This window comes from Pantherophis guttatus, chromosome 13, assembly GCF_059756535.1.
Source record: "Pantherophis guttatus breed Tessera chromosome 13, ASM5975653v1, whole genome shotgun sequence".
Classification (NCBI taxonomy): domain Eukaryota; kingdom Metazoa; phylum Chordata; class Lepidosauria; order Squamata; family Colubridae; genus Pantherophis; species Pantherophis guttatus.
This window is the reverse complement of record NC_142075.1, coordinates 3,076,113-3,099,505: the sequence shown is the minus strand read 5'-3', so window position 1 is coordinate 3,099,505 and position 23,393 is coordinate 3,076,113. Positions and strand designations below refer to the sequence as shown.

Here is a 23,393-nt window from a genome sequence, read left to right as displayed (position 1 = left end):
TGGATTTTTTTGATTTTTATCGAATTTATTTTAATAAAAAACTTTTGGGGTAAAAATCTATCATAAGATAGTTTTCTATTTAAGATACATAAATAATTTAGTTTATTCAGCATGAAATGGAGCTTAGTTATGAAGCATCAGGCTGTATATTCTGCAACACTGGGACTATCGGTGAGTCAACAGCGGGTCAAAGGAGTAGCAGAGATGACAGTTGCTCTTTAAAAATTATGATTTAAATCGAGTTGTTTTAAATCAAGCCTTTTTACTAGTGATTTAAATCAACTCGATTTAAATCAAATCCACCCTGATAGAACTGCTATGTAGACAACATCTTTCTCATTATAAAAAAGGAACACCTAGAAAAGACACAGAAAGCAATCAACAACACCTTCAAGAAAACAACAACACACTACCTTCCTGGATATCCTCATCAGCAGAGGAAGTGATGGCAAATTAGAAACGCAAGTCTCTGAAAAACCACCCACTACACTAGCCAAGTATTCCGCTAGCCTTTAGTATCAACCCAAACTCCTACGAAAGGAGCTGGGAAAGAACATCACTCAGACAACCCAGAGCACGAGAGAAAGGACCACCTATGACATCTTCCAACAAAATGGGCACCCATGGAGCTTTATCGAACAGTCTCCGGCCGCTCAACCCACTACAACACAAACAACACAAGGTATGGAAAAGCTAATAACACTGTCATACATCAGAAACATCTCAGAAAAAAACCAACATGTGATTACAATCACATGGCATCATCATTTAAAGCTTTTCAAAATATCTAGACCAAAAGACCCAGGAGCCCGAGAATAAAGAAAAGGAGTCATCTACAACATACAATATAAGGACTGCAATAGCCACAGGTAGTCCTTGACTTAGAACTTTCTTCAGTGATTGTTGAAGTTACAACACCACTGAAAAAAGTGACTTATGATCTTTTTTCACACTTATGACAATTGTAGCATCCCCACAGTCACGTGACCAAAATTTGGACACTTGGCAACTGGCATGTGTTGATGACGCTTGCCGTATCCCGGGATCACGTGATCCCCTTTTGCAACCTTCTGACAAGCAAAGTCAGATTCGCTTCACAATCACACTACTAACTTAACAACTGCAGTGATTCACTTAACAACTGTGGTGAGAAAGGTCCCCAAATGGGGCAAAGTTCACTTAACTGCCTTGCTTAGCAATGGAATTTTTGGGCTCAATTGTGGCCATAAGTCAAGAACTACCTGCATGTAGAACACAGGCAGACTAGTCATGAACACCAACTAGCAGTCAAAAGACACAATAAAAACTTCTTAATCACACAACAGGTGAGCAGACTCAACCATAGTTCAACTGCGAAACGGTGAGCATCCTAGACCAAGTTAAATCCAAAAATGCTGAGGAATTCCCAGAAGCACTCAGACAAATCAGCCATCAACAGGCACATAGAGATAAATTCAAACCATTTGAAGAAGACAATAAAAAGCTAAAAAGGAAGCAAAGAGACCATCACCAGCAATCATCGCCCAGATAAGCAAATAAATGTATATAATTTTGGCAGATGATGTGAGAGGATAATAGGTGAGATCTTTTAGTTATCCTTGGCAGAAGCGAGGAAAGTAGAAAAGGAAGGCAATGGAAAGGCTTCCGGTCTGGCTTCCGCCGCCGCCAGATGGTCCTCTGAGACCGCCAGCCCCGTCGCCCGTAAAGAGCCGCCTTTACATCTGAAAGGCGGCTCGAAAAACTCCATTTCCTAAAGGAAATGTGAGATAGAGCTGGCGAGGGCAGGTAGAGCCCTCTGCGAAGTCCCCAGAGTTCTTTTTTTTACTCTTGGGGACGAAGCAGGTTGTGGCTCCCTATTTCCGCTCGCCGCTGCTCCGGGCTTTGGGAGAACTCTGCCTTTTTGCAGAGCTAGGCGCTGGGACCAGACCAATCAACAAAATTAACAGATCATCTGAATAAGCAGGATGAAATCTGGATCGGGGATCCTAAACTGCAAGTATTCTAACCCCAAGACTGATTTTAAAATTAAAGAAGAGTGAAAGGAGGAAAAAGGAGAGTTTAAAATGGCGACTGGCCGAGGCTTGAGAAAAGCTGAAAGCGAAAGTCCTTCCGTTTGAATAGTTTATAACGTTATAAAGTTACAAAGTTACAAAGTATCTAGCAAAAGTGCTGGTTAGAAGTGAAGAGAAAAAACTCTTATTTCATGTTTCTTCCTTCTTAGAGACTTGTTATTGATATTGTTTGGAGAGAAGTCTTTCTCTTTAAAAGGAAAAAGAAAAAAAAATCTGTTGTGTGGCAGGATGGCGCTAAAACTGACAAAGCCAGATAACCAAGCCATGGGGGGGCTCTCCCATTTATAAATCGCATGAACAAGTTGAGAGTTTGCAGATGCAGAAGAATGGCTTCACAGACCTAAAGAAATTTCTACTGGAGGAGATGGTAAGACATGATAAGACTGTGAATTTGAATCTTGAAAATTTTAGACAGGAAATTAAAGAGTTGGTTTAACAAAAGTATGATATTCTGAAGCAACATATGAAAAGTTTCATAGAACTAATTCTGAAGATGGATGAAATTATAAATTTAAAAATAGACTCTAAGGAAGTTGATGATAAGATTTATAATTTGGATAATAAAATACAAAGAATTGAAAATGATTTAATAAGGATTCAAGAAAAAAGCTCAGAAGTAGAGTTTAAAAAAATAAAGGAAGCTGATTATAAGACTTACAATGTAGATAATATAAAACAAAAGATTGAAAATGAAGCCACAATAATGCAATTCAGACTCATGGAATTTGCGGTTAGAATTAGGGGAATACAGAAAGATAAAAGACAAGATTTGAGAAAGATGTCTGCTGAAGTTCTGGCTAGGATTTTAAAGGTTAGCCATGAAGATGTATCGTGCAAGATTGATAAGGCCTACAGAGTTAATTCTTGGGTGGCAAAGCAAAGGCAGCTGCCTAGAGATGTGGTGATTTACTTTACTGATAAAGAAATAAGAAATGATATTGTGCAAAAGTCTTTTAACTCCACTCTTGAAATGCATGGAAGGAAGATTTGGATATTTAAAGAACTACCGCCCAAGATGTTAAAAGATAGAAAGGATTTTGGATTTTTGGTGACTGAACTAAAGAAACAAAACATCCCATTCAGGTGGGATGTCCCAGTTGGTATAATATTGAGATATCAAGGAGAATGATATCAACTAAATACTGTTGAAAAAGCGGAAGAATTTTACTATAAGGTTTTTAAAATGGGTTTAACATCTCCACGTATAATACACGAGGGGAATAAAGAAAAGCAAAATCAACAAGAGATTGAAATTCAGGCTAAGCAGATGGAGGTGGAGGTAACGGAAACAACAAGTTACAGAGGCTTTTGTGGATGAGCTGCTTCTGGATTCTCCTTCAGAGGCTACAATTGGATTACCTATAAATACAAGAGAGGCGGCTTTGGATTCTAATGTGATGACTTATCAAGCTACAGACCAGCATGGAAACCAAACAATTGATATACAACTCATAGAAAGGAAACCAGAATGGAGATTTAAGCCACAAAAAGTTAAGAAAAGAAGAAGCAGGTCCTACAAAAATAAATTTTTTTAGACCAAACAACAGTGTAATGCCAGTTACTTAAGAGCTGATTGAATATTTAGAAATTTAGTTGAGGCAAAGTATTGGTGTATATTATCTTGAGGAGAGTGACAGATCTCTGCAGTGCTGTACTCTTGGGATGTGAAGATGGCCATAAATTGAGTGGATTGGAATCTTCTATTTTGGATTCTTTGACAAATGGATTACGTTTATGCTGAGCTATAAGGCAAGAGAACTATGGGACTGGGGCATGCAGAAGATCTGGCTGTTACCCCAACACGGTGGTTGGAATTAATAATCTAGATGGAAGACATTATAGACGACACTATATGGAATATAAATATAAAGTCACTCGGGTGGTTTTTTATATATGAAAACATTTACTATTGATGAGGGCAGATGGTAATTGAAGATACCGAACATACTGTTGGAATTAGGATGTGACGTTACCCTAACATGGGTAATGGAATTAACAATCCAGTTGAGAGACATTACAGAAGATATCATAAGGATTACAAATTTAAAGTTAATTGAGGATTTTATATATATATGTAAATAAATTCTTTTTTAGTGGAATGGGCAGAAGAATAAAGATATTGAAAATATTATGTATGTAGACCTGTAGGAAAGTGGGTGGAGACAGGTTAGTTTACTGATTGTTTAGTTTAGGAGAAGGGATGTTATGTTATATCAATATACGTAAGAGATTCGAATTAAGAGATATATGTATGGGGGAGGAGGAAATGGATAGATTATGAGTTGAAATTGTTAAATTAGGATTTATTATATAGTTTTACAGCCAAAAGTTGCTTTGAATGTTGTTTTGAAATGTATAGTATAAGGGGGATATAATGATATTGTTAGAAGGATAGATTATGAGTTGAATAGATGAAATTGCTAAATTAGAATTTATTATATAATCTTACAGTTGAATGTTGTTTTTGAAATGTATAGTATAAGGGGGATATAATAATATTGTTAGAAAGAAAGGGTTAGTATATGGGGGGTGGAACAAAAGGATGGTAAAGTATTATATAATCTGTTATTAACTTGGGTTTTATTTTGGAGAAGCCACAGGGGGAGGGGAGGGGGAGGGGGGTTAGGAAGGAGGGGGAAAAAAGGGGGGGGGAATTTGTATTTGAAAAACTTTTTCAATAAAAAAAAAAGAAAAAAGAAAAGGAAGGCAATGGATCACAGGATGGGCAGGATCCAGAAAAGTGTAGGACTCTGCTGGAAAAGCATTCAGTTATTATTGAAGCAGTTGAAACGGTATGCATTTGTTGCTACGAGTCAAGTCTGACTCAATGATACCTACAGGTAGTCCTTGACTTAGAACCATAATAGAACCTGACATTTCAATTAAAAGCCATTGCAGTCATAAATTTATGCACTGCGGTTGGTAAGCATGTTTGAAATAGCTTACTTTGCAGGGTTTCAGAGCTGGAAGTTTTCCCCAATTCTAATGTCTAGCTACCAAAATTATGCAATGCATTCAACTCTGAAACCAATATTTATAACTTTTCAAAACAGACGGAACGATGGATTTCATTCATAAACTTAATTTCCCCTAATAGCAATGGTTCACTTCTGTAGGGGCTGCACACTTGTATTGAATATTGTGAGGTGACAGGAACTGTCTGTAACAATTGATCAGAACAGTATAAGGGAAGAAAGTTCAAGGTTGCAGCACCACCTGAATCATTTAATCCCAATTGTTCAGTTTATCAGCATGTCCCAATTAGAATGTAGGCAAAATATCAGCAACTTGATTTAAAACCAATTATTATAACTGCTCTTTTTCCCCCTTGATTATTTCAACCCGAGTTTAAAATGTCATTTGTCAGCCTTGATTCTCCCTTCCCCCTTTCATCGAAGGGCAGAAGGCAATGACCATTCAGAGATGGGCTCCGCCTGAAGACTCACCTGTGGGCATCAGGATGAAGCAGTCCTGACCCAGCAAAGCAGCATTGATGGCTTCAAGCTGATTGGTCCGAAAATGATGGAGACCAAACTTTTTATGGAATATCTTCATCATCTCATTAGAATGTGGAAATGCTAAACCTCTGAAGGGTTCCAGGGTGGCATTTCTGGAAGGCGTATCCTTAATTAGTGGAGGAACTTGGAAGAAAACAAATTTTTGGTATGAGATTGAAGACAAAATATATTTGCTGTTTCCATAATTTATAGCCAGCCAATAAGGTGCTGAAACTTAATTAATTTCTTAAACAGGAAAATATCCAAATATTTTCAGGGGTGGGAGGAGGGATAGAGGGAGTGTATTACTAAGCCATGTCAATGATGAGCCGTGGTGGTGCAGTGGTCAGAGTGCAGTACTGCAGGCTACTTCTGCTGACTGCAATTTGGCAGTTCAAATCTCACCAGGATCAAGGTTGACTCAGCCTTCAATCCTTCTGAGGTGGGTAAAATGAGGACCCAAATTGTTGGGGGCAATATGCTGACTCTGTAAACTGCTTAGAGAGGGCTGTAAAGCACTGTAAAGTGGTATATAAATCTAAGTGCTATTGCTATGATTAAATCTCAGTAGGTTTCACCCACTCTATTTCCACTCATAAATGTACAGAACAATGTGAAGTCTTGAAGAGGACCCAGTTCCCATCTTGACACGCAGATCAGCCAGTGAAACACTTTCAGTTTTCACCTATTACAACACAGCAACTTTGGATATAATGCAGCTAGTTTCAAAATTACCATTAAAAACTAAATGCAAAAAGCTGCCAGAAAAATATACACTTTTTCAAGTCCTGCCTTAGTCAGAAAGCCAGCAAGAGGCATTGGCAATCCACAGCTGAAAAACCTTACCAAGACTGGTCCAGGCAATCTCCAAGAAGTGAATACTATTGAGCAGAAGGAAAAAAAATTCTATTGGAAAAACCATCTGCTCTATTTAAAATTAATGCATCATGTATGTGCTATCATGCATGTGTGCATGTGCACAATGGATAGCAATTAGTGGTCTTGCATTCCTGGCATGCTGGCAAGGAGTGCCATTCTACCTCCAGCGACCTGCTTTAATGGACATCTCGTTCCCTGCTCCTTCCTGACCTTTTACATCAAAACAGTCAGCCAGATGTTTAGACTGAGTTTGGCATTTTTATCCACCTATCGAGTCCTTCCCAAGGATATGTTGTTATTTGATGTATTATATATGTACGTTATTTGCCTGAGCCCTTGCTAGGTTGGACTAGAAGACCTCCAAGGTCCCTTCCAACTCTGTTATTTTATTATAAAGAATAATGATTGGGATCCATACATGTTTTTTACAGAATAAAAATGATGGTCAGATGCAACCCAGAACTCTTTTTGGAAATATGCCTCCCAGTCCAAAAAAGGGACAAAGGTTAGCAGGCCTAATGGGAGAGTTAGCTAAACTTCAAGTACCTTATCTGCGCAAGCACATACAAACATACCTACTGCTAGCCAACTTGTGAACTGAGAAATACCCCTAGCAACTATGTGGTGAGTGCCCACATGTTTCTAAAAATCCGAATATACTCAAAAAGGTTGAGTTAATTTGTGGATAAGAGTCTCTGGTGCAAGATTGTTTGTAAAATGAGTTAACTGTACTCTTCACCATAATTTCCTACTGCAGCTTATTTCCCAGAATGCACTAAAAGAAGAAATAGGCTAATTTACCAGGGAAACTCTTGCCCCTCACAGAACAGTCTGTGAAAGAAAAATTGCTATGCAGAAGATCAGCGCCTGTCTTGGCTGCAACCAAGTTTTCTTTCAAAAACAGATTTGCTGCAGGGGAGGCGTCTGCAGCAGGCTGGACCGGGCCCTGGGAAGCGTCTCTGGCTGTTGAAGCCCTTACTGCATCGTCCAAGTCATTCAAATCATCAATATCAAAATCATCCTTATGAAGCTTCTGCCCTCCAGTTGCCAAAGGACTCTCACTTCCCACATTGCTCATAAGTGGAGCAGGTTTCCTTCGGCTCTCCGAACTTGTTCCATTCAGCGTTGAAGGCCACCAGCGTGTCTTGGTTTCTAAGTCTGGATTTTGGAGCCCAGTTATTCCACCAGCGTCCCTCTTGGGACAAGATACGCCTGAACTTTCCACGGCAGAAGAGGATGTGTCCCAGGTAGAATCTTTCAGGAAAGTGGAAGGATTGGCGCTGGCCCATCCTTGAGAGGGTGGCGGATGAAGGCCATGCAGTGCGGGAACGTCACCAAGCCGCTTGCCAGAAAATGGTCCAGAAGTAAAGACGGCCCCTTGAGGAACTGGGGAAGACGTTTTTCCCAGCTGAGAAGAATAACTTCCATTGTGGGAGCCATCGTAGTCAAAATTACATTTAGAGTTTATATCTACAAATTTATCAGCACTGGTTCTGCTTCCATTTCTGCAATTGCTCAACAGTTTTCTTCTGGATATAAAAAAAATATAAGTTATTGTTTTAAAAATTCCCAAATGAATTTGCTGTTTCCTTTCCAGAAACTCCTCTTCTTAATCTTTTACCTTACTTACAACTCACAACCCAATTTAGATCCCTGTCTATAAAACATAATTGACATTAAAACATATGTTTGAGTGTATTATATAGAAGCATTTCCAGAGTTTTGATTTAGCCAATAAAGTGAAGTGATACTATTATCCTAAATATCCTCCATACAATATACCTATCCTTAATAGCAATATATTGTCCTGTGGAATCTTTCCTAACTGATAGAAACAGTTTTAGTCAATACTGAAATTGAACAATTTCAACAATTCAATCAATACTCCTGACCCTCAATGGCCATGGATAATAAAAAGCTATCCCATTTAAAAATATTTTTTAATTATTATTCACCCATGAGTTTCCTGTAGAACTATGATACTATGGTATTATCTGATCATTAAGAACTCTCTTGTTCTACAACATTCCTGTTTCTCTAATATATTAATAGTAAGGAACAATTTTCCCCCTTATGGACTAGGCATATTTTCCAAGGTTGGATTTCTGTGGAGGTTTTACAGCCCTGAACTGAATAGCACTGAAATTATGAGATACTAAATCCCGATGAAAAAAAGGGAATTTATTTGCATAATTCTACTTTCTAGAAGTTATCTTGCATACCTAAAAAAACCTGGCCTGCTTTAAGAGCTAAGAGAATCTCAGGGGACTGAACACTATGCAACTTGGACAAACCTATCCCACCTTAATTTCTTAAGGTAAAGAAGCAAAGGCCCTCATCGCATTCCAAACTCCCAACAGACCTGCAATCTCTAAGCCGAAGCAGCTCTTGGCCACCTAGCAGAGGCTTCAGCTCTCTTTCTGGAATGGAGTCCACCAGTTTACAGATATCTTCCATTACACATAGGAGGGACTGGCCTGAAATGTAACAGGGTTCAGTCACATATTTTGCAAGGCACCAGCAGTGCAAAGCTGGCTGACTATCATCAAAAGATTATGGAATATGTCACAATGTTTTACCTTCCTTCCTTCCTTCGCTTCTTCTGGTCATTTCTCCAAACTCCGGAAGTTGGTTCACCGAGAGTTCAGGATTCATCGTTGTCTCATCAGCTGTTCTTTGGGGAAAATGCCTAACAATGTTAAGAATTATTAAGAAATCCAGTCATATATTTATTTATTTATTTATTATTTTTCTATACCGCCTTTCTCCCGTAGGACTCAAGGCGGTGTACAGTCAAGAAAAATATAGACACACAAACATCATAAAATTGCTAATTAAAATTATTACTTAGTTTGGTCAATTAAATAAAACCCAGAATTAGATAACATTTAAAAAATCATTCACATGTTCGTATGTTTAGCCCCGCCTATTGGAACATCAGGGTCTTGAGGGCACGGCGGAAAGCACGGAGATCAGGGATATTCCGTATCTCCGGGGGCAGTTCATTCCAAAGGGTTGGAGCCCCCACAGAGAAGGCCCTCCCCCTGAGAGTCGCCAGTCGACATAATTTGACTGACGGTACCCTGAGTAGTCCCTCCCTGTGAAAACGAACTGGTCGGTGGGAGGCTATTGGTGGCAAAAGACGGTCTCGTAAGTACCCAGGTCCTAAGCCATGGAGCGCTTTAAAGGTGATAACTAACACATGATATATCACATGAAGTAGATACACTTTATACATCAAATTGAATTTTAACAAGATAGGGATTTTATGCACACATCCACAGTATTTCTGTCAACAAAAAATGTATGTATTTCTATAGTCAATGACAATTAGGAAAGTATGGAATTTATGGAAATTAAATTTGAGTAAAACAACTGTATTGAAGTTTGAAAGTGTTAATTTTTCAGTGAGTGCTTCTTCCCATTTGCTTAAATACTACCAGCCAGAGAAAAACTATTTGATTTTCCAGTGTTTGCAATAATACACCTGTCACTAAAAGATGTATTGATGTATTTGGTTAAGTTGGTTAACAAATCTTTATAAATACAAACAATAAATCTTCGATAGAATTAATCACCAAACATTGCTGAGAATTTTTTCAATTATTGCAGGTTATCTGAACCACTACAGTCCGGTTTCAGGCCTGAATATAGCACTGAGCTGATATTGATCCTGGTTCTCCATGATCTCTCAGCACGGATCAAGGAATCCTTTGAGCCAGCTCGAGGGGAACCCTCAGCCCCCAACCCAGAAAGATCCGGAAACTCTAATTTAGAAGTATTTGTAAAGTCAGCTCTTACTGGCTGTATTTCCATGATTTGTCACTACCTGGGGGAAGCGTTCATCCCCACAAAGACTAAGGAAGGTAGTCAGGATGATTCACAGGAAGGCCAGTCACTGCAAAGACGGCTGAGAGGTCACAGTAAAACGTATCAGAGAATTGCTGGAGCTACAGTAAGTCAACTTACAACCATTTGTTTAGTGCCCATTTGAAGTTACAACAACATTGAAAAACATGATTTAGGACCAATTTTTACACTTACGACTGTTGCAGCATCCCCATGGTCATGTGATCCAAAGTTGGATGCCTGGCAACTGGTTCCTATTTATGATGGTTGCCGATTCCCGAGGTCAACCGATTCCCTTTTGCGCCCTTCTGGCAAGCAAAGTCAAGGAGGAAGCCAGATTCACTTCGCCACCATGTTATTAACTGAACTCCAGTGATTCACTTAAGTATGGCAAGAAAGGTCATAAAATGGGGCAAAACTCAAGTTAGAGTGCAGGACTGCAGCTACTTCTGCTGCCTGCCTGCAATTTGGCAGTTCGAATCTCACCAGGCTCAAGGTTGACTCAGCCTTCCATCCTTCCAAGTGGGGTAAAATGAGGACCCAGATAGTTGGGGGCAAGAGGCTGACTCTGTAAACTGCTTAGAGGGCTGGAAAGCACTGTCAAACGGTATATAAGTCTAAGTGCTTTTGCTTGCTTAACAGCATAAATTTGGGGACAATTGTGGTCGTGAAGACTACCTGTCTAGTGGGGAAAGGGGGAAGTCTTCTGGATCCCTCCCCTTCCTGCCCCCATGTGATTTTGGGGAGGGGGATAGAAACAAAACCAGGGAAGGGCTTGATCCTATGCTGGCAGCTACTGGTAAACATCTTCCTTTCCTCTGGGGATGTTCAGAGTCCAAGCTCCCCCACTTAATACCACCACCTGCCCTTTTAGAACAATTTGGTTGTTTTACCTTCATTGTTTTATCTTTAGGGAGAGTTCTGCTCATTCACTTGTGCAGAGCATTCAGATATATACATACCAGCTATTTCCCACAAGGGGCCGTTCTAGAAAAATGCCATCTTTGCTTATTTGCTTTGCTTATTCATTAAGATAAATTCTAGTGTGTACCTAGTGCTCTTCATCCCGAACAAAGCAGGCAGCATCTCCTCTTCTGGGGATGGAGGGATGAAGTCTACATAGTCTTCAGACTCACTGAATACTTGAGGGTCATCCCTTCCATCATCAGGTTCTTCATTCCCACTTAAGGGGAGGCCAGAATCATTTTGCCCTTTAACCAAAAAAAGAGGACATATTAAACAAAAGACCAGTGAAAAATAATGAACACATTTAATCATTAAAAATATAAAGTTAAATGACAATAAGTGGTTAGAATGCAGTACTGCAGGCTAACTCACTGCTCACTCCAGGAATTTGATTCTGGATGGCTCAAGGTTGACTCAGGCTTCCATCCTTCCGAGGTCGGTAAAATGAGGACCCAGAGGGTTGGGGGTAAGAGGCTAACTCTGTAAATCCTCTGCTTAGAGAGGATTGCACAGCGAAGCGGTATATAAGCCTAAGTGCTGTTGCTATTGCTAATCAAGTAAGGAAAAGCAGTAAGTACATCTAATGATATTCTGTGATTAGATGTGTTGATTAGTGGGGATGCATAACCCACTCTTTTTAACATAGTCAAGTATGTGATAGAGAACAAGGTCAGACTTGGACTATGGAGAACCAGGTCAAAACAGCAATAGAGCTACAAGTTACTTGGTGTGACCTCAGGCTAAAGGGGTGTGTGTGTGTGTGTGATTGGTTTCCCTAATGCAGCTGATGTGAAACCAGATGGCATTTGCTGTGAGCTCCTGGGGAAGGAGCACCATGGCAGAAGATCTACACAAACACCGTCACCTTGACTAGCCCTGGAAAATGAGCAGCATTGGGACTGCTTAGCTCTTAGTTGGGGACCTAATGAGGAATTTCAAGGTTCTAAGTTAGCCTGGGAAGTTGGAAAACATCCCAGAGGAACTAATGAGAACCTAAATTCATAAAATAAGAGGAAGTAAGCTTCATTTGAGAGTCTAGCTTTTTAAGGGGCACATGCTGTAGTAAATTCATTTTCCTGGAAGTTATCCCCCTATTACAGAACTGATTAGAAAAAGGGCATTTACCAATCCAAGATTTTTCTTTTTTCTCTGCCTGGAGACTTTCCAAAGACTTCTCCTCTTCACGTTCTCCATTTGAAAAATCTCTTTGACTGGAATTAGAAGGATCAAGACAAGGAACAGGCAGGCTGCCTCCCTCTTGTTCCTTATGAAGTGTTTGTGTTTTCCTATTTGTACAAATATACAAATTGCATTTTTCATTCTCGCTTCCTGTGATAGATATCTTTGGCTTGCTGGTAGAGGGGCTTTTTGCAGTCTTTCTATTGTATACAGACAGCTTATCTCGAAATGATACAGACTGTTGTGAACATATTTTCTGTGGTCCAGTTGTTTCAAAGTCCTCCATGTCATCCCAAATATCAGTAAGGTCAATAAATGAGTTGTTTGAACAATTATGGTCTGGGGTCGGGATCTCAGATCCCCCCCCTTTGCAGTCCGCATCACTTTCTTTCACAGAGGAGATAAAACAATCTAAATTATTGACCTGTTGATCATTTGAATGCGCTTGTTTTCCTTTTTGAACTTTCAGTGTTGTTTCAAACAGCACATTAATTTTGGCTTGCTTATTTTTAATTCCATTTTGTTTTTCCAAAGAAGAATTGATATTCTTGTCCTTCAAGGCCAGAGGTTTTGTTCCACCCAGATATCCTGATGCGCAGTCATCAAGGCAATTCATCTTTCTGAATATAAAACCCCTGCAAAAATGGGTAAGTTTAGACTTTAGCCAGTCATTTTGCCCTTTAACCAAAAAAGACCACATATTAAACAAAAGTCAAGTGACATTCTGTTGTTTTTTTTCTCTTCTACATCTATTTTGCACCTTATTCCTTTGAACTCTTATATTTTGGTTGATAGGTTTTCAATCGGTGGATAGTTTTTATTGTAATTTTAAAAAATGCCTACTTTAAATCTATAGTGTGTATCTGTTCAGAGTTATGGCAGCCCTGAAAAAATGGGACATTTGACAAGTTCCTCAAAGCTAATCCTCCAATGTAGCAAGTTGTAAGGAGATGTAATGGTATTTGTGGGGGGGGGGGGGGAGATGCTGCCTAGGGAGCTGTCAGATAAGAGACAGCGTTACCCGCAGCTGAATAGTGGGCAGAACAAGTAGCTCAGAAGAGACCAACCCACCTCGAGTTATCAGGCTGTAAAAGGTGACAGTGGGACAATCACTGAAAGTCTTTTCAGTGGGACAACTGTATTTTGGTTCTGCTTTACAATTAAGTAAAAGTATTGACTTATCTGAAGTACCTGGCAAGGCTGAGAGCAATGCCCTGTTATGTTTTACATTAGGCAACCCAGTCAGTCTCTATGCAAAAGAAACACATTTCTGATGTAAAGGTGGCAACAGACTCAAATTCCTGGCAGAATATTCCCCGCACCTGCCCTCCCCCCACCCAGCTACCCCATCACTGACCTCATGGTAGCAATCCCTAAGAAAAAGGATTTCAAGTCTGTCCTTAAAAAGCCAAGTTGAAACTCAGCAGATTTCATACCATTTAATGTAACTAAAGTCACGGTGTCTTGAATTAATCCTTCAGCTTGGCTAGTTATGTCTGCTTCCTGCTGGTGTCTCTCTTTCACTGCTCCCCTTTTCCTCCTAACTCCACATCTCAGCATAGGTGATACCATTCGGCTGCAGTTTTTTTCCTTTCCAAACCAGCTCCAAGCAAGTGGTGCAGGTGGCGGTGCAAGAGCTGCTGAAGTTTGTGCACCGCTTGCTTGGAGCTGGTCTGGAAAGGAAAAAAACTGCAGCCGAATTAAGCGGGACATGCCCCACCCAGATCCCTCCAAATGGGTCTCCCTTCGGTAGCCTCCCGCTGAACTACGCGACCCAATAGTGAGCGCCCACCCACCCAGAGCCCGTTCTTCCGAGCGCCTGCTCTTTCTTGCAGCGAATGAGCTGGGGGCGCGAAAAGCGCTTCTGACTTCTCTACCTGCATACTGTTGCCAGCTCTGCACCCCCCCGCCCAGACCAACAAGATGCCACTCCCCAGGGCCACCGGCCGCTACCTGGGTGCAGAGCCTGTAACAGAATGCAGGCAGAGGAGAAGCAGGAAAGCTTTTCAGCGGGAAGGCTACTGTAGGGAGAGCCGTTTGGAGGGATCTGGGTGAGGCGTGTCTTGCCTAATTCGGCTGCATTTTTTCCCTTTCCAAACCAACTCCAAACAAGCGGTGCAGGCAGCAGCGGAACAGCTTTCGAAGTTTGCGCACCGCAGCCCGTCCCCTTATAACGGTAAGAAAGAGGCATTCGGAGAAATCGGTCGCTTTGCCGCAGACCCCGATGTCACCAGAGGCCTTCCCAGGATGGCTAGTATGCGGCCAGCCAGGCCTGCTGCCCCCCTGCCGAGGATCCAGGTGGGCTGCCATGTGTGTGTGTGTGGGGGGGGGAGCAGTCATTCTGACAGTGTCTTTTAAAATTGCTTGGAAGAGCAATTTTTCCCCTAACAATAATGGTTTGTATACTGTGGAATAAAACATGTGCTTGGAAAAAGTACTTGCAAAACTTGGACAGAAGGAAAAGAAAGGCAGGACTGGACTCATTATCAGTAGCTAGTAGTTCATTGTTATCAGTGACTCCCACTGATTCTAAACTCATTTTAAGACTGGGATTGGTGACTACTGAAATTTAAGTATTCAACACTGGTCTCAGAAATCTTTGAGAATCTGCAGAAGTGAAGACATTAGGTGGCCATCAGTCATTACCTTAGTGATGAACTCAAAGAGATCAGGCATGAGATTGCTTATTTATCAGAACTGTTTGCAAAGTTCAATGAAGTGAATTTGCAGTTGCAAGGAAACGAGTCAATCTTATTAAGGCCAAATTTGTCATCTTTACATTTATTTCAAAGTAACTCTATTCAAGCGCAATATAGGCCATTGCGAGCTATACCAATTTCTGAGCTGGTCTGAGCTAGAAGAGAAAGGTAGGATATAAGATGATCTGCAAGGTTTTTGTGACTATTTGGACATGCTGCATAAAGATATGTCTGAGTGATATCAGGATCTTCTTTTGATGGAAATTCCAGATTGGGTGATAAAATCCATTTTCAGATACTGAGGAAGATGGGGTAGTGGAGGAACAACTAACAGAGCTGCAAAATGACATTGAGCTGAAGCCAAAGTTTAAGAAATCGTACCAAGAGTTTTGGTTACAGAAGGAAATTTCTGGTTGCTATCCTGCACTATGGACAGTGGTTTAAGAAACTCCTTGTTGCATTTGCAATATCATATTTGGTGGAACATGGTTTCACTGTGGTCATCCAACTTCTCTCCAAGCAAAGAAATCGACTCCAGATTACTGGAGTGGTGATTTAAGACTCCTGCTAAGTGACTTAAAACCAGACATTGGGAAACTGGTATCACTTCATCAAGCCCATCCATCACATTAAAAATTTACTGAACAGTGAAGTAGTTACTAAATTTTACTGAGTTTACTAAATTAGTAGTTACTAAGGTTCTTGATAAATGACTATCAGACTTTGAAAACCTGGTATCACTGGATTGTGTTCAACAATTTTGTTGAGTTAACAAAAGATTTTTAAATTGGATTTTGAATAAATGTGCAATTAATTGTTAGTTTTGAAATTTACTGTCACTATCTTCCTTAGTGGGTCCTGCAAACCACTATTCCGAACAATGCTATTTATAGGGGTGGGGGGCACTGAGGATGAGTTTGTAGAACCAAGGGGGTGGTGGACTGAAAAAGTTTGTGAACCACTGATCTAGCCGGTAGCTTGTTTTCTCCTTCAGACAGGAGATTCGGCCTCGGTGTCTGTGAGGGTCTGGACGGGGAAGAACAGGCTTCAGCTTAACCCTGGCAAGACTGAGGGGATTCTGGGTTTGGGAGCCCCACCGATCTACTGTTTCCACCTTTGACTCTGGACTCAACTGCACTTTCCCAAAGAAAACGGGGTGCAACCGAGGCGCGTCCCTTTGGGTGGGGCAGCCACGGAGGGGAGGCGCCCAGGTTTCTCTTCCAGTCGCGCCTTTTCCTGGGCTGGCAGGCGCTGCCCACGCTCGGTCACCCCGAGGCGGTCACCGCACGGCGCTCTACGGGAAAGTCTGGAAGCTGCCGCCGCCTAGAGGGCAGCAGCCCCGGCCGGCCGTCGTGGGCGCACTGGGAAAGGGTGGCGGCGGCTGCAGGACCAGCTCCCCCCGCTTCCTCCGTCCCGGAAGCCCCTCCCGCCGGAGCCCCGGTTTCCTCGGCGGCCTCCGCCAAAGGCCGGGGGCTCCACGCGAGGCGAGCAGCCGCAGGGCAGGCTGGCTGGGCGGCCCCTGCGCGGCTTGCAAGGCCTCCGCCTGCACCGAGGCCTCCCTCGCCAGCGGCAACCGCCCCGCCCGGAGCGACGTGCCGCCTCCCTTCGGCCCCCCGTCCCGCCTACTTGGCGAGCGCCCACTCGACTCACGCGGGCCTGGGCCTGGGCGCGGCTGGCGGGCCGGGGACGCCCCTGGCCGAGTGGCGCTGCAGCTGCTCCCGCAGGTTGTTGCGCGGAAGGGCCGCCATCGCGGCGGAGGCTTCGGACGTCGCGCCTTCCCGGCCCGGAGGCGCCCGATTGGAGCCCGCAGGCCCCGCCCGCGCACGGAAGTGACGTCAGGACCTTCCGGCGAGCCCGGCGACCACGCCCCCTCGACACGCCCACACGCGTATTCTCGGTTTGAAGCCTTTATTAACCGCCGCGCGGAGTGCGCCTGCGCCGCTGCCGGAGCCGTCGAGGGCACCCGGGGCTCCGTGTCGCCTCAGAGCAGGGGGACCGGGAAAGAGGCGCAGTCGGCGAGGCCGCACATGTTCTTCCCGCGCTCGATGTTGAAGTACCTGCCGGGGCAAAGTAGAGCCTCAGGCGCCGGAGCCCCTCGGAGCGCCCGTTGCTGCCCCCGAAGCGCCCCGCCCGCTGACTCCCGGGAAGCCGCGGGATGAGAGCCGAGGCGGGTCCCCTTCGGGAGGCGACTTTCTCGCGCCTGGGGCCGGGGCCGCGGCTTGTGCGGAGGCCCCTGCGAGGCTGAGGGGGCGGGGGCGCTGCCTGCATTACCCGTCCATGCCCCACGAGGGCCCCCACGAGTTCTTGACGATCCAGAAGGGCACGCCGTCCGCTTCCCCGTAGCCCACGGCCAGGACGGCGTGGTTCACCTTGTCCGGGGTTCGGTCGCACTCCGTGCTGTGGGGAGAGAGACGCTCTGCTTTAGCCGCCGGTGTGCGAGTCCAAGAGGGAAAGAAGCCCGCTGGTCCCTCGGCCTCCTCAGGGAAAAGCGTCGGGATGGTCACGAAGGGCCCGACCAGATGCCCTCTGGGAAGCTTCCGTTCTTAGAGAAGCCGAAGCCCAAGAGATGCGCTCTTCTCCTTTCGCTGCTTCCTTGGACTGCTCAGTTAGATGCAAAGGCAGAAACGGAAACAAAGTCTCTGAACGGCCGCTATTTGGCTGGGGCGAAACTCAGGTTTGGAATAGTGGCCGATTGCAAACTATGTGCCAGCTGTGTAATATGCATGCAAAAAAGGCAAATACAGTTTAAAGATAAATCAACGTATTTAATTTCTAGATCATAGGAAGGAATAGTGAGGGGCTTTCTGCACAGGAACTTAAGTGTTATGCCAGGCTTGGGGCACCACATTTTTAGGGAACAGTTTACACGATAGCGAGTTGCGTAGGGGTCTGGGAACAAAATTTATGAGGGAAAAAGGGAACTGAATAGGGTGACTTGGAAAAAGAAGCAATGGGAGGAGGGAATATCATTTTCAAGTACCTGAAGATGTCAAGCCTTGTTCCTATTGTCCCAAAGGGCAACCGTGTCACAGGGTAGATTCTGGATGGGGGGGGGCACGGAGGAAAAGGAATTGGGCCTTGCGCTGGCTGGGTGGGAACAGAGGCCAGGTGGTCTCAGCTGGGGTTTGGCACTTAGCAGGACATGGACTCATGGACCCCAGCTAAAGGGTTTTATAAGATCAGCTCATTTGCATATGACTGATAAGTTACAGGCTGATCAAAGAAAGTGAAGTAACAGGACTGGAATCAAGAAATCCTGGAAGTGATTCCTTTGAGCATGTAGCCGAAATCTAGGGCTGCACAATGCCTCAAAGAAGTAAGAAGAAGAGAAAGAAGAGAAAGAAGAAGAGCCTTGGTAGTACAGGGGTTTAAGGCACCCTGTTATTAAGCTGGTTATTAAGACCAGCTGCCTGCAATTACTGCAGGGTTCGAATCTCACCAAGACTCAAGGTTGACTCAGCCTTCCATCCTTTCTAAGGTAGGTAAATTGAGGACCCAGTTGTGGGGGCAATAAGCTGACTTTGTATAAAATATACAAAAAGATGAAGACTATTGCTGAGCACATTGTAAGCCGCCCTGAGTCTTCGGAGAAGGGCGGCATATAAATCAAATTAAAAAAAAAAAAGTGTGAAGCCCGAAACGGGCACTTCCCTTTCATGTGGACCTGTTTCTAGTGCCTCTGCCCAGCTGGCCAATTTGCTTGCCATCTCTCAATTCAGCATGTGCCTGTAATGGGTGCCTGGGAGTTCTGGTGGGGATCTGAGGGGCCATGGAATGGGGGGCATTCTTGCAGGGGGTTGCCCGAGTGCTGCTTCAGGCAGCCCTGCTGGGAAGAGGCTGATGATGGAGCATGAAGCAAACCGGGGTGCGCCAACAGGGACTCACCTGGTGTAAACCCCCTCCTGATAGAGTACAAAGTCGTCCTTCACTTCAAAGGCAATGCTCACTGGGTTGTACGTGCCCACTGCTTGCACCAGGCCTTGCTCATCGTACTGGAAAGAAAGAGGCCCAGCATTACTGTGCAAGGGCCTCTGAGCATCTGCAGAAAGCGGGGACATGGCTTCCCACCAAGTTGCCAGAGCAAACCCAAGTGAGAAGCAGGCCATTTTCAAGTCTCTTAATCTCTTTAAAAGGAAAGGGCAATCAAGGAAGACTGCCGGGAGTGCCCTGGGCCTCCGCTTTGTGGGGCACGAGATGAAGGTTGGTCCCCCAAGGAACAAAGGGCTTTTGGCTGCTGCTTGGCCTCTACAAGTCTCTGCTCACCAGTGAAATGTTGACCACGTCTTTGATGAACGCCACTGCCTTCTGAGGCTGGAACTTGCAGGTGCCATTCTGCACATAACCAGAGAGCCTTTTTAGATGTGGTTTTGCAGAAGAGGCAACTTGCCCCCCTCGCCTTGGGTCAGAGAACACCCCCCCCCGATACCTTAGCCTGATAAGGGTACCCCTCTTCATCCATGAGTCCCTTGTTGTACAGGATATATTCAAAAGCCTGGCTGGGGAGTCCCCTGCGGAGGGAAGGTACAGCCTCACCATGTGGACCCTTTGCAGGGAACCCCAGAGGCCAAAGCTGCCTGGGGTGGTGAGAGTGGAATGGAATGATGGGGGAGGATGCTTCCTGAGGGCCTCTCTTACCCATTACAGCCAAAGTTGTTGAAGTTTTGAGCACAGTCAATCAGCTGCTGCTCCGCCTGGGAGAGGAGACATGTTGAATCAAGACTGCCAGCCTTGGAAAGCCACACACTGAGGGCCTGTTTCAGGCCCAGCCAGCCTTCCTGCCCGTCTCTAGCAGCCCGCCCTGCCTTACCTAGTGCCAGTTTCTTTCCTAGAGGCTGGGGGTTTTTGCAGACAAGGGGCCCTCCCAGCTCTTTGCCACTGTGCTTGGCACCTGAGGAAGCCTGTCCTCAAGTTGCCCCTGTAGGGCCGAGGCTGCCCACATGCCCACTGTGATCAAACTGAAGCCCAGGATAAAAGCCCACCATATACAGTAGACACTTGGGGCCAGGCTGCTCTGCAAGAGCTTGCGTCCACCTTGCTCCTCGGCAGCCCTACTGGTGTAGAGGGTCTCACATGTTGAAGTCAAGCGGTGAAGACACCAGGTTAGAAAGTGGGAGACAGAGTTCTAGTCCTGCCATAACCATGAAAGGTGGCTATGTTACTTTGGACCAGTCACTTGCTCTCTCAGCCCATCAAACCTCACAGGGTGGTCGAGGGGAAAATAAGGAGAGTGTGATGCCTTGGCAGAATAATAACTGCTGGGCTGGGGCTCAGCCGGGGCTGCTTGCTCTCTCTGCCACAAACACACAGCATGAAAGCCCCCGCCCCACCCACCCCTCCGGCCTTGGCAGGAGAAGGCTGCAGTTTCCCAGGTAGGGGTTTGGCCCCCGGTTATCTGCTCCTGTACAAGCAGCCTCCTGTTTGGAAGAAGTGGGGTGCTGATGAGTTTGGGTCAGGAGCAGCATCTCCAAGAGAGTAGCACAAAGTGTGTCCTGCTGAGCTGCAAGTGACGCCTGTGAGACTGGAAGGATCCCCAGGATTACTTGCAAGGGGGGCTGTGGGTTTCAGCCATGGAATCTCCTCTGCTTATGCTGACTGGTATGGTTCTGGCTTTATCCAATAGAGCAGGCCCTATTCCAAATGGCCCTTGGTTATACTTCACCAAAATCTTTCAATGCAACGGAGCGCAAACAAACATCCTCACCAAATTCAGTAGCTTCCCTGTTTTTATGGCAATGGCAGACTCCAAGCAGCCGGTGGTGGAAAAGGTCCAGCAGCTGCCACAGGGGCCCTGGGGGGGAGGGGGGGCAGAGGGAGAGGAGAGGCATGAGAAGATCCCATCACCCAGCTTTTTGGCAAGGCTCCCAAAGGCCAGAGGGAAGCTCACCCCCTTTTTTAAGCCCTGCTGGCTGCCCAGAGTCCCTTGTTGGGATGAGCGGCTGTACGGATTGTGTATGGCTGACCTAATTACCTGGTTTTTCACAGGGCTGACAAACTTTCCTTTCTTCCTCCAGTCGATGGCCCTCGGGTAGGGCCCAGAGCTCCTGGGGAAGTTGCCCATGGTAGCAGAGCAGTTCTGGAGGCAAGTGGGAAGCAGTCACTGGCCAGCAGATGAGCCCCATCGGGCCAGCTCATCTCGGTCTCCCCGTGCCTGAACAGACCACTCTGAGGAAGCTCTGGGTGGGTCCCTGGCCACCACAGCTAGCCTGCTTCTCGTGAGTGGGGCCAAATAAAGGATTGGGGGGCTAATTCCCTCATGGCAGCCCTCTGTACTGTAATGCCCTACCCCCCATGTGGGGCAGCTTTGGGGTTTTGTGAGGCACCTCTATATCTGAACAGGAGAAACTAACGGGCTGTGGCTCGGCTCGTGCAGGATCTGCTTTGGATACAAAGGAGCAGGAATAGCATTAAAAGGGCTGGCAGTGCCCCAATTCTGGTGAGAAGCCTTCCCTTGTTGCTCTGGTTCCCCCCTCCCCTCCCCTTTCACTTTTAATGCTTATCCCAAATGTGACTGAGAGGTTAACTTCCAGCCCCTCATTTCTCAACCTGGGCAACTTTAAGACGCCTGGACTTCAAATCCCAGAATTCAGCTGTTAGCAATACCGGCTGGGGAATTGTAGGAGTTGAAGCCTGCATGTCTGCAAGGTTTCCAAGGTCAAGGGTGGCCCTTCTAGCAGATTGGGGTCTGGGTGGGGTGTGATGGGATTAAGGGCACATCTGCTGAGTGTTGGGCCAGGTGGCATTACCTGGGGTTCACGCCAGAGATACTTCTGCCTGAATTCAGGGAAGCTCATATCTGCGAACTGGTTCAAGCCCACTGGAGAGAGAAACGGGGGAGGCGTCAGGAGGGGCTCCCGCTCCCTTTTTTCTTAGCCGCCAAAGGAAGCCGGGCGGGGGGGGGGCAGCATCGCCCCTACTTCGGAAGCTGGAGTTGCCGGCGTTGTGCTTGTCGACCTTCTGCTTGTTGTCGAGGAAGATCCGCAGCCGGTGCCGGAACTCCTCCTCGGAGCGGTACTCCCGCCGGTGCTGCAGCACCAAAGAGAAAGCGAAAGCGAGGCGAGGCTTCGGCGGGCGCGAGCAGGAGGGGACTTCCCGGGACGCGCCTCCAGCCGGCCCCTCCCCCGCCCGCCCGCCCGCCTCCCCCTCCCCAATCCGCCCCGCTCGCCCCCGGGGAGGGAGGGGAGGGGAGGGGGGACGGGCGCTTCTCCGGGCCCGCCGTGGCTCCTGGGCAGAGGCCGCTTACCTGCGAGGCCCACGCCTTGAAGAGCTGCTCGCCTGCGGGAGGAAAAGCGCAGGTCGGGAGCGGGCCAGGAGTGCGCAGGCACCGCGCTGCCTCCCCTGCCCTGCCCTGCCCTGCCCTGCCCTGCCCTGCCCTGCCCTGCCGGGGGGCCGCGGCGTACCTGTGGCGGAGCTGCTGCCGGCGGCGCAGAGGCCGAGTCCCAGCCCGGAGCAGAGCACCAAGAGCGGCAGCGCCCGCGGGGCCATGCTGGGCGCGGGACGGGCTGAGTGCTGGAGCGGCGCTCTTCGGAAGTGGCGGAGGGGCTGGGCGGCTCCTTGGGCAACCGAGGCCCGGCCGCTGCCTCCGCCCCTTCCTGCGCCTCGGAAGCTGCTCTCCCACCGGCCCGGAGCGGCTCTCGGGGCGGAGGGGGCCCAATGGAGCCGGGGAGCCGCGCTGGGTGGCCTTCGCCGGGCTCCTGGCCGGAGAGCGGAGCCGACGAGGGCTGCGCCTTGTCCCCAAAGAGGCTGGAGTGTTGCAGGCCCGCGTGGGACACCCGGCCAAACAGCGGAAGCCGCGCAGGAGTCTCCGGAACTCCCCGCAAAAGGCTGAACTGGAACTCAGAAACAACTATGGAGTCAACTAGGCTGTCTTGAACTGAGGAAGCTTCTGGGATGAGAAGCAAAAGGTTTTCGAAGAAAAACCAAGAGCCCATGGAGTTGGAAGGGACCTCGTAGGTCATCTAGTCCAACCCCACCCCCAAGCAGGAGACCCTATACCATTTCTGACAAATGGCGGTCCAGTCTCTTCTTGAAAGTCTCCAGGGATGAAGCTCCCACAACTTCTGAAGGCAACTTCTCTTCCATGGGTTGATTGTTCTCACTGTCGGAAAGTTCCTCCTCATTTCTAGGTTGAATCTCTCCTTGGTCAGTTTCCATCCATAGTTCCTTGTCTGGCCTTCGGGGGCTTTGGTGAATAGCTTGACCCCTTTCCTCCTCTCTGTGGCAGCCCCTCAAGTATTGGAAGACAGCCATCATGT

General features: G+C 46.2%; 2 protein-coding genes across 7 annotated transcripts in view; both read right to left on the bottom strand.

Moving 5' to 3' along the window:
• Positions 1–16,988, bottom strand: part of BLM (BLM RecQ like helicase) — a 34,895-nt gene extending 17,907 nt beyond the window's left edge. For 2 of the 6 annotated variants that reach the window (XM_034435527.3, XM_034435528.3), the window contains exons 1-7: positions 16,792–16,988; positions 12,389–13,077; positions 11,349–11,508; positions 9,028–9,137; positions 8,811–8,925; positions 7,250–7,977; positions 5,519–5,713 (exon numbers count right to left, since the gene is read on the bottom strand). In XM_034435527.3, coding sequence (XP_034291418.2) covers positions 5,519–5,713; positions 7,250–7,977; positions 8,811–8,925; positions 9,028–9,137; positions 11,349–11,508; positions 12,389–13,077; positions 16,792–16,889 — 2,095 coding nt within the window. In that variant the 5' untranslated portion in view covers positions 16,890–16,988. Of the gene's footprint in view, positions 1–5,518; positions 5,714–7,249; positions 7,978–8,810; positions 8,926–9,027; positions 9,138–11,348; positions 11,509–12,388; positions 13,078–16,767 lie in introns of all 6 variants that reach the window. The other 4 variants (XM_034435529.3, XM_087877880.1, XM_087877882.1 and 1 more) reach the window with 3 other exon arrangements.
• A 44-nt stretch (positions 16,989–17,032) lies between these two features.
• On the bottom strand, positions 17,033–22,968 carry CTSH (cathepsin H). The gene is made up of 12 exons (XM_034435532.3): positions 22,539–22,968; positions 22,382–22,413; positions 22,056–22,164; positions 21,885–21,955; positions 21,110–21,214; positions 20,843–20,929; positions 19,777–19,832; positions 19,568–19,649; positions 19,405–19,473; positions 19,027–19,133; positions 17,413–17,538; positions 17,033–17,198 (listed from the first exon to the last, which is right to left on the bottom strand). The coding sequence occupies exons 1-12, from the start codon at positions 22,621–22,623 to the stop codon at positions 17,123–17,125; spliced, it is 1,005 nt and encodes a 334-aa protein (XP_034291423.1). The 5' UTR covers positions 22,624–22,968; the 3' UTR covers positions 17,033–17,122.
• Between the last annotated feature and the right edge of the window lie 425 nt (positions 22,969–23,393).

Excerpts from the sequence above, each read along its gene's own strand:
- CTSH (XM_034435532.3), bottom strand. The coding sequence starts at position 22,623 with ATGGCCCCGCGGGCGCTGCCGCTCTTGGTGCTCTGCTCCGGGCTGGGA. Across the intron at positions 19,650-19,776 it reads AACAACTTTGGCTGTAATGG|GGGACTCCCCAGCCAGGCTT; the intron begins GTAAGAGAGGCC and ends TTCCCTCCGCAG. Across the intron at positions 19,134-19,404 it reads ACGTGGTCAACATTTCACTG|TACGATGAGCAAGGCCTGGT; the intron begins GTGAGCAGAGAC and ends CTTTCTTTCCAG.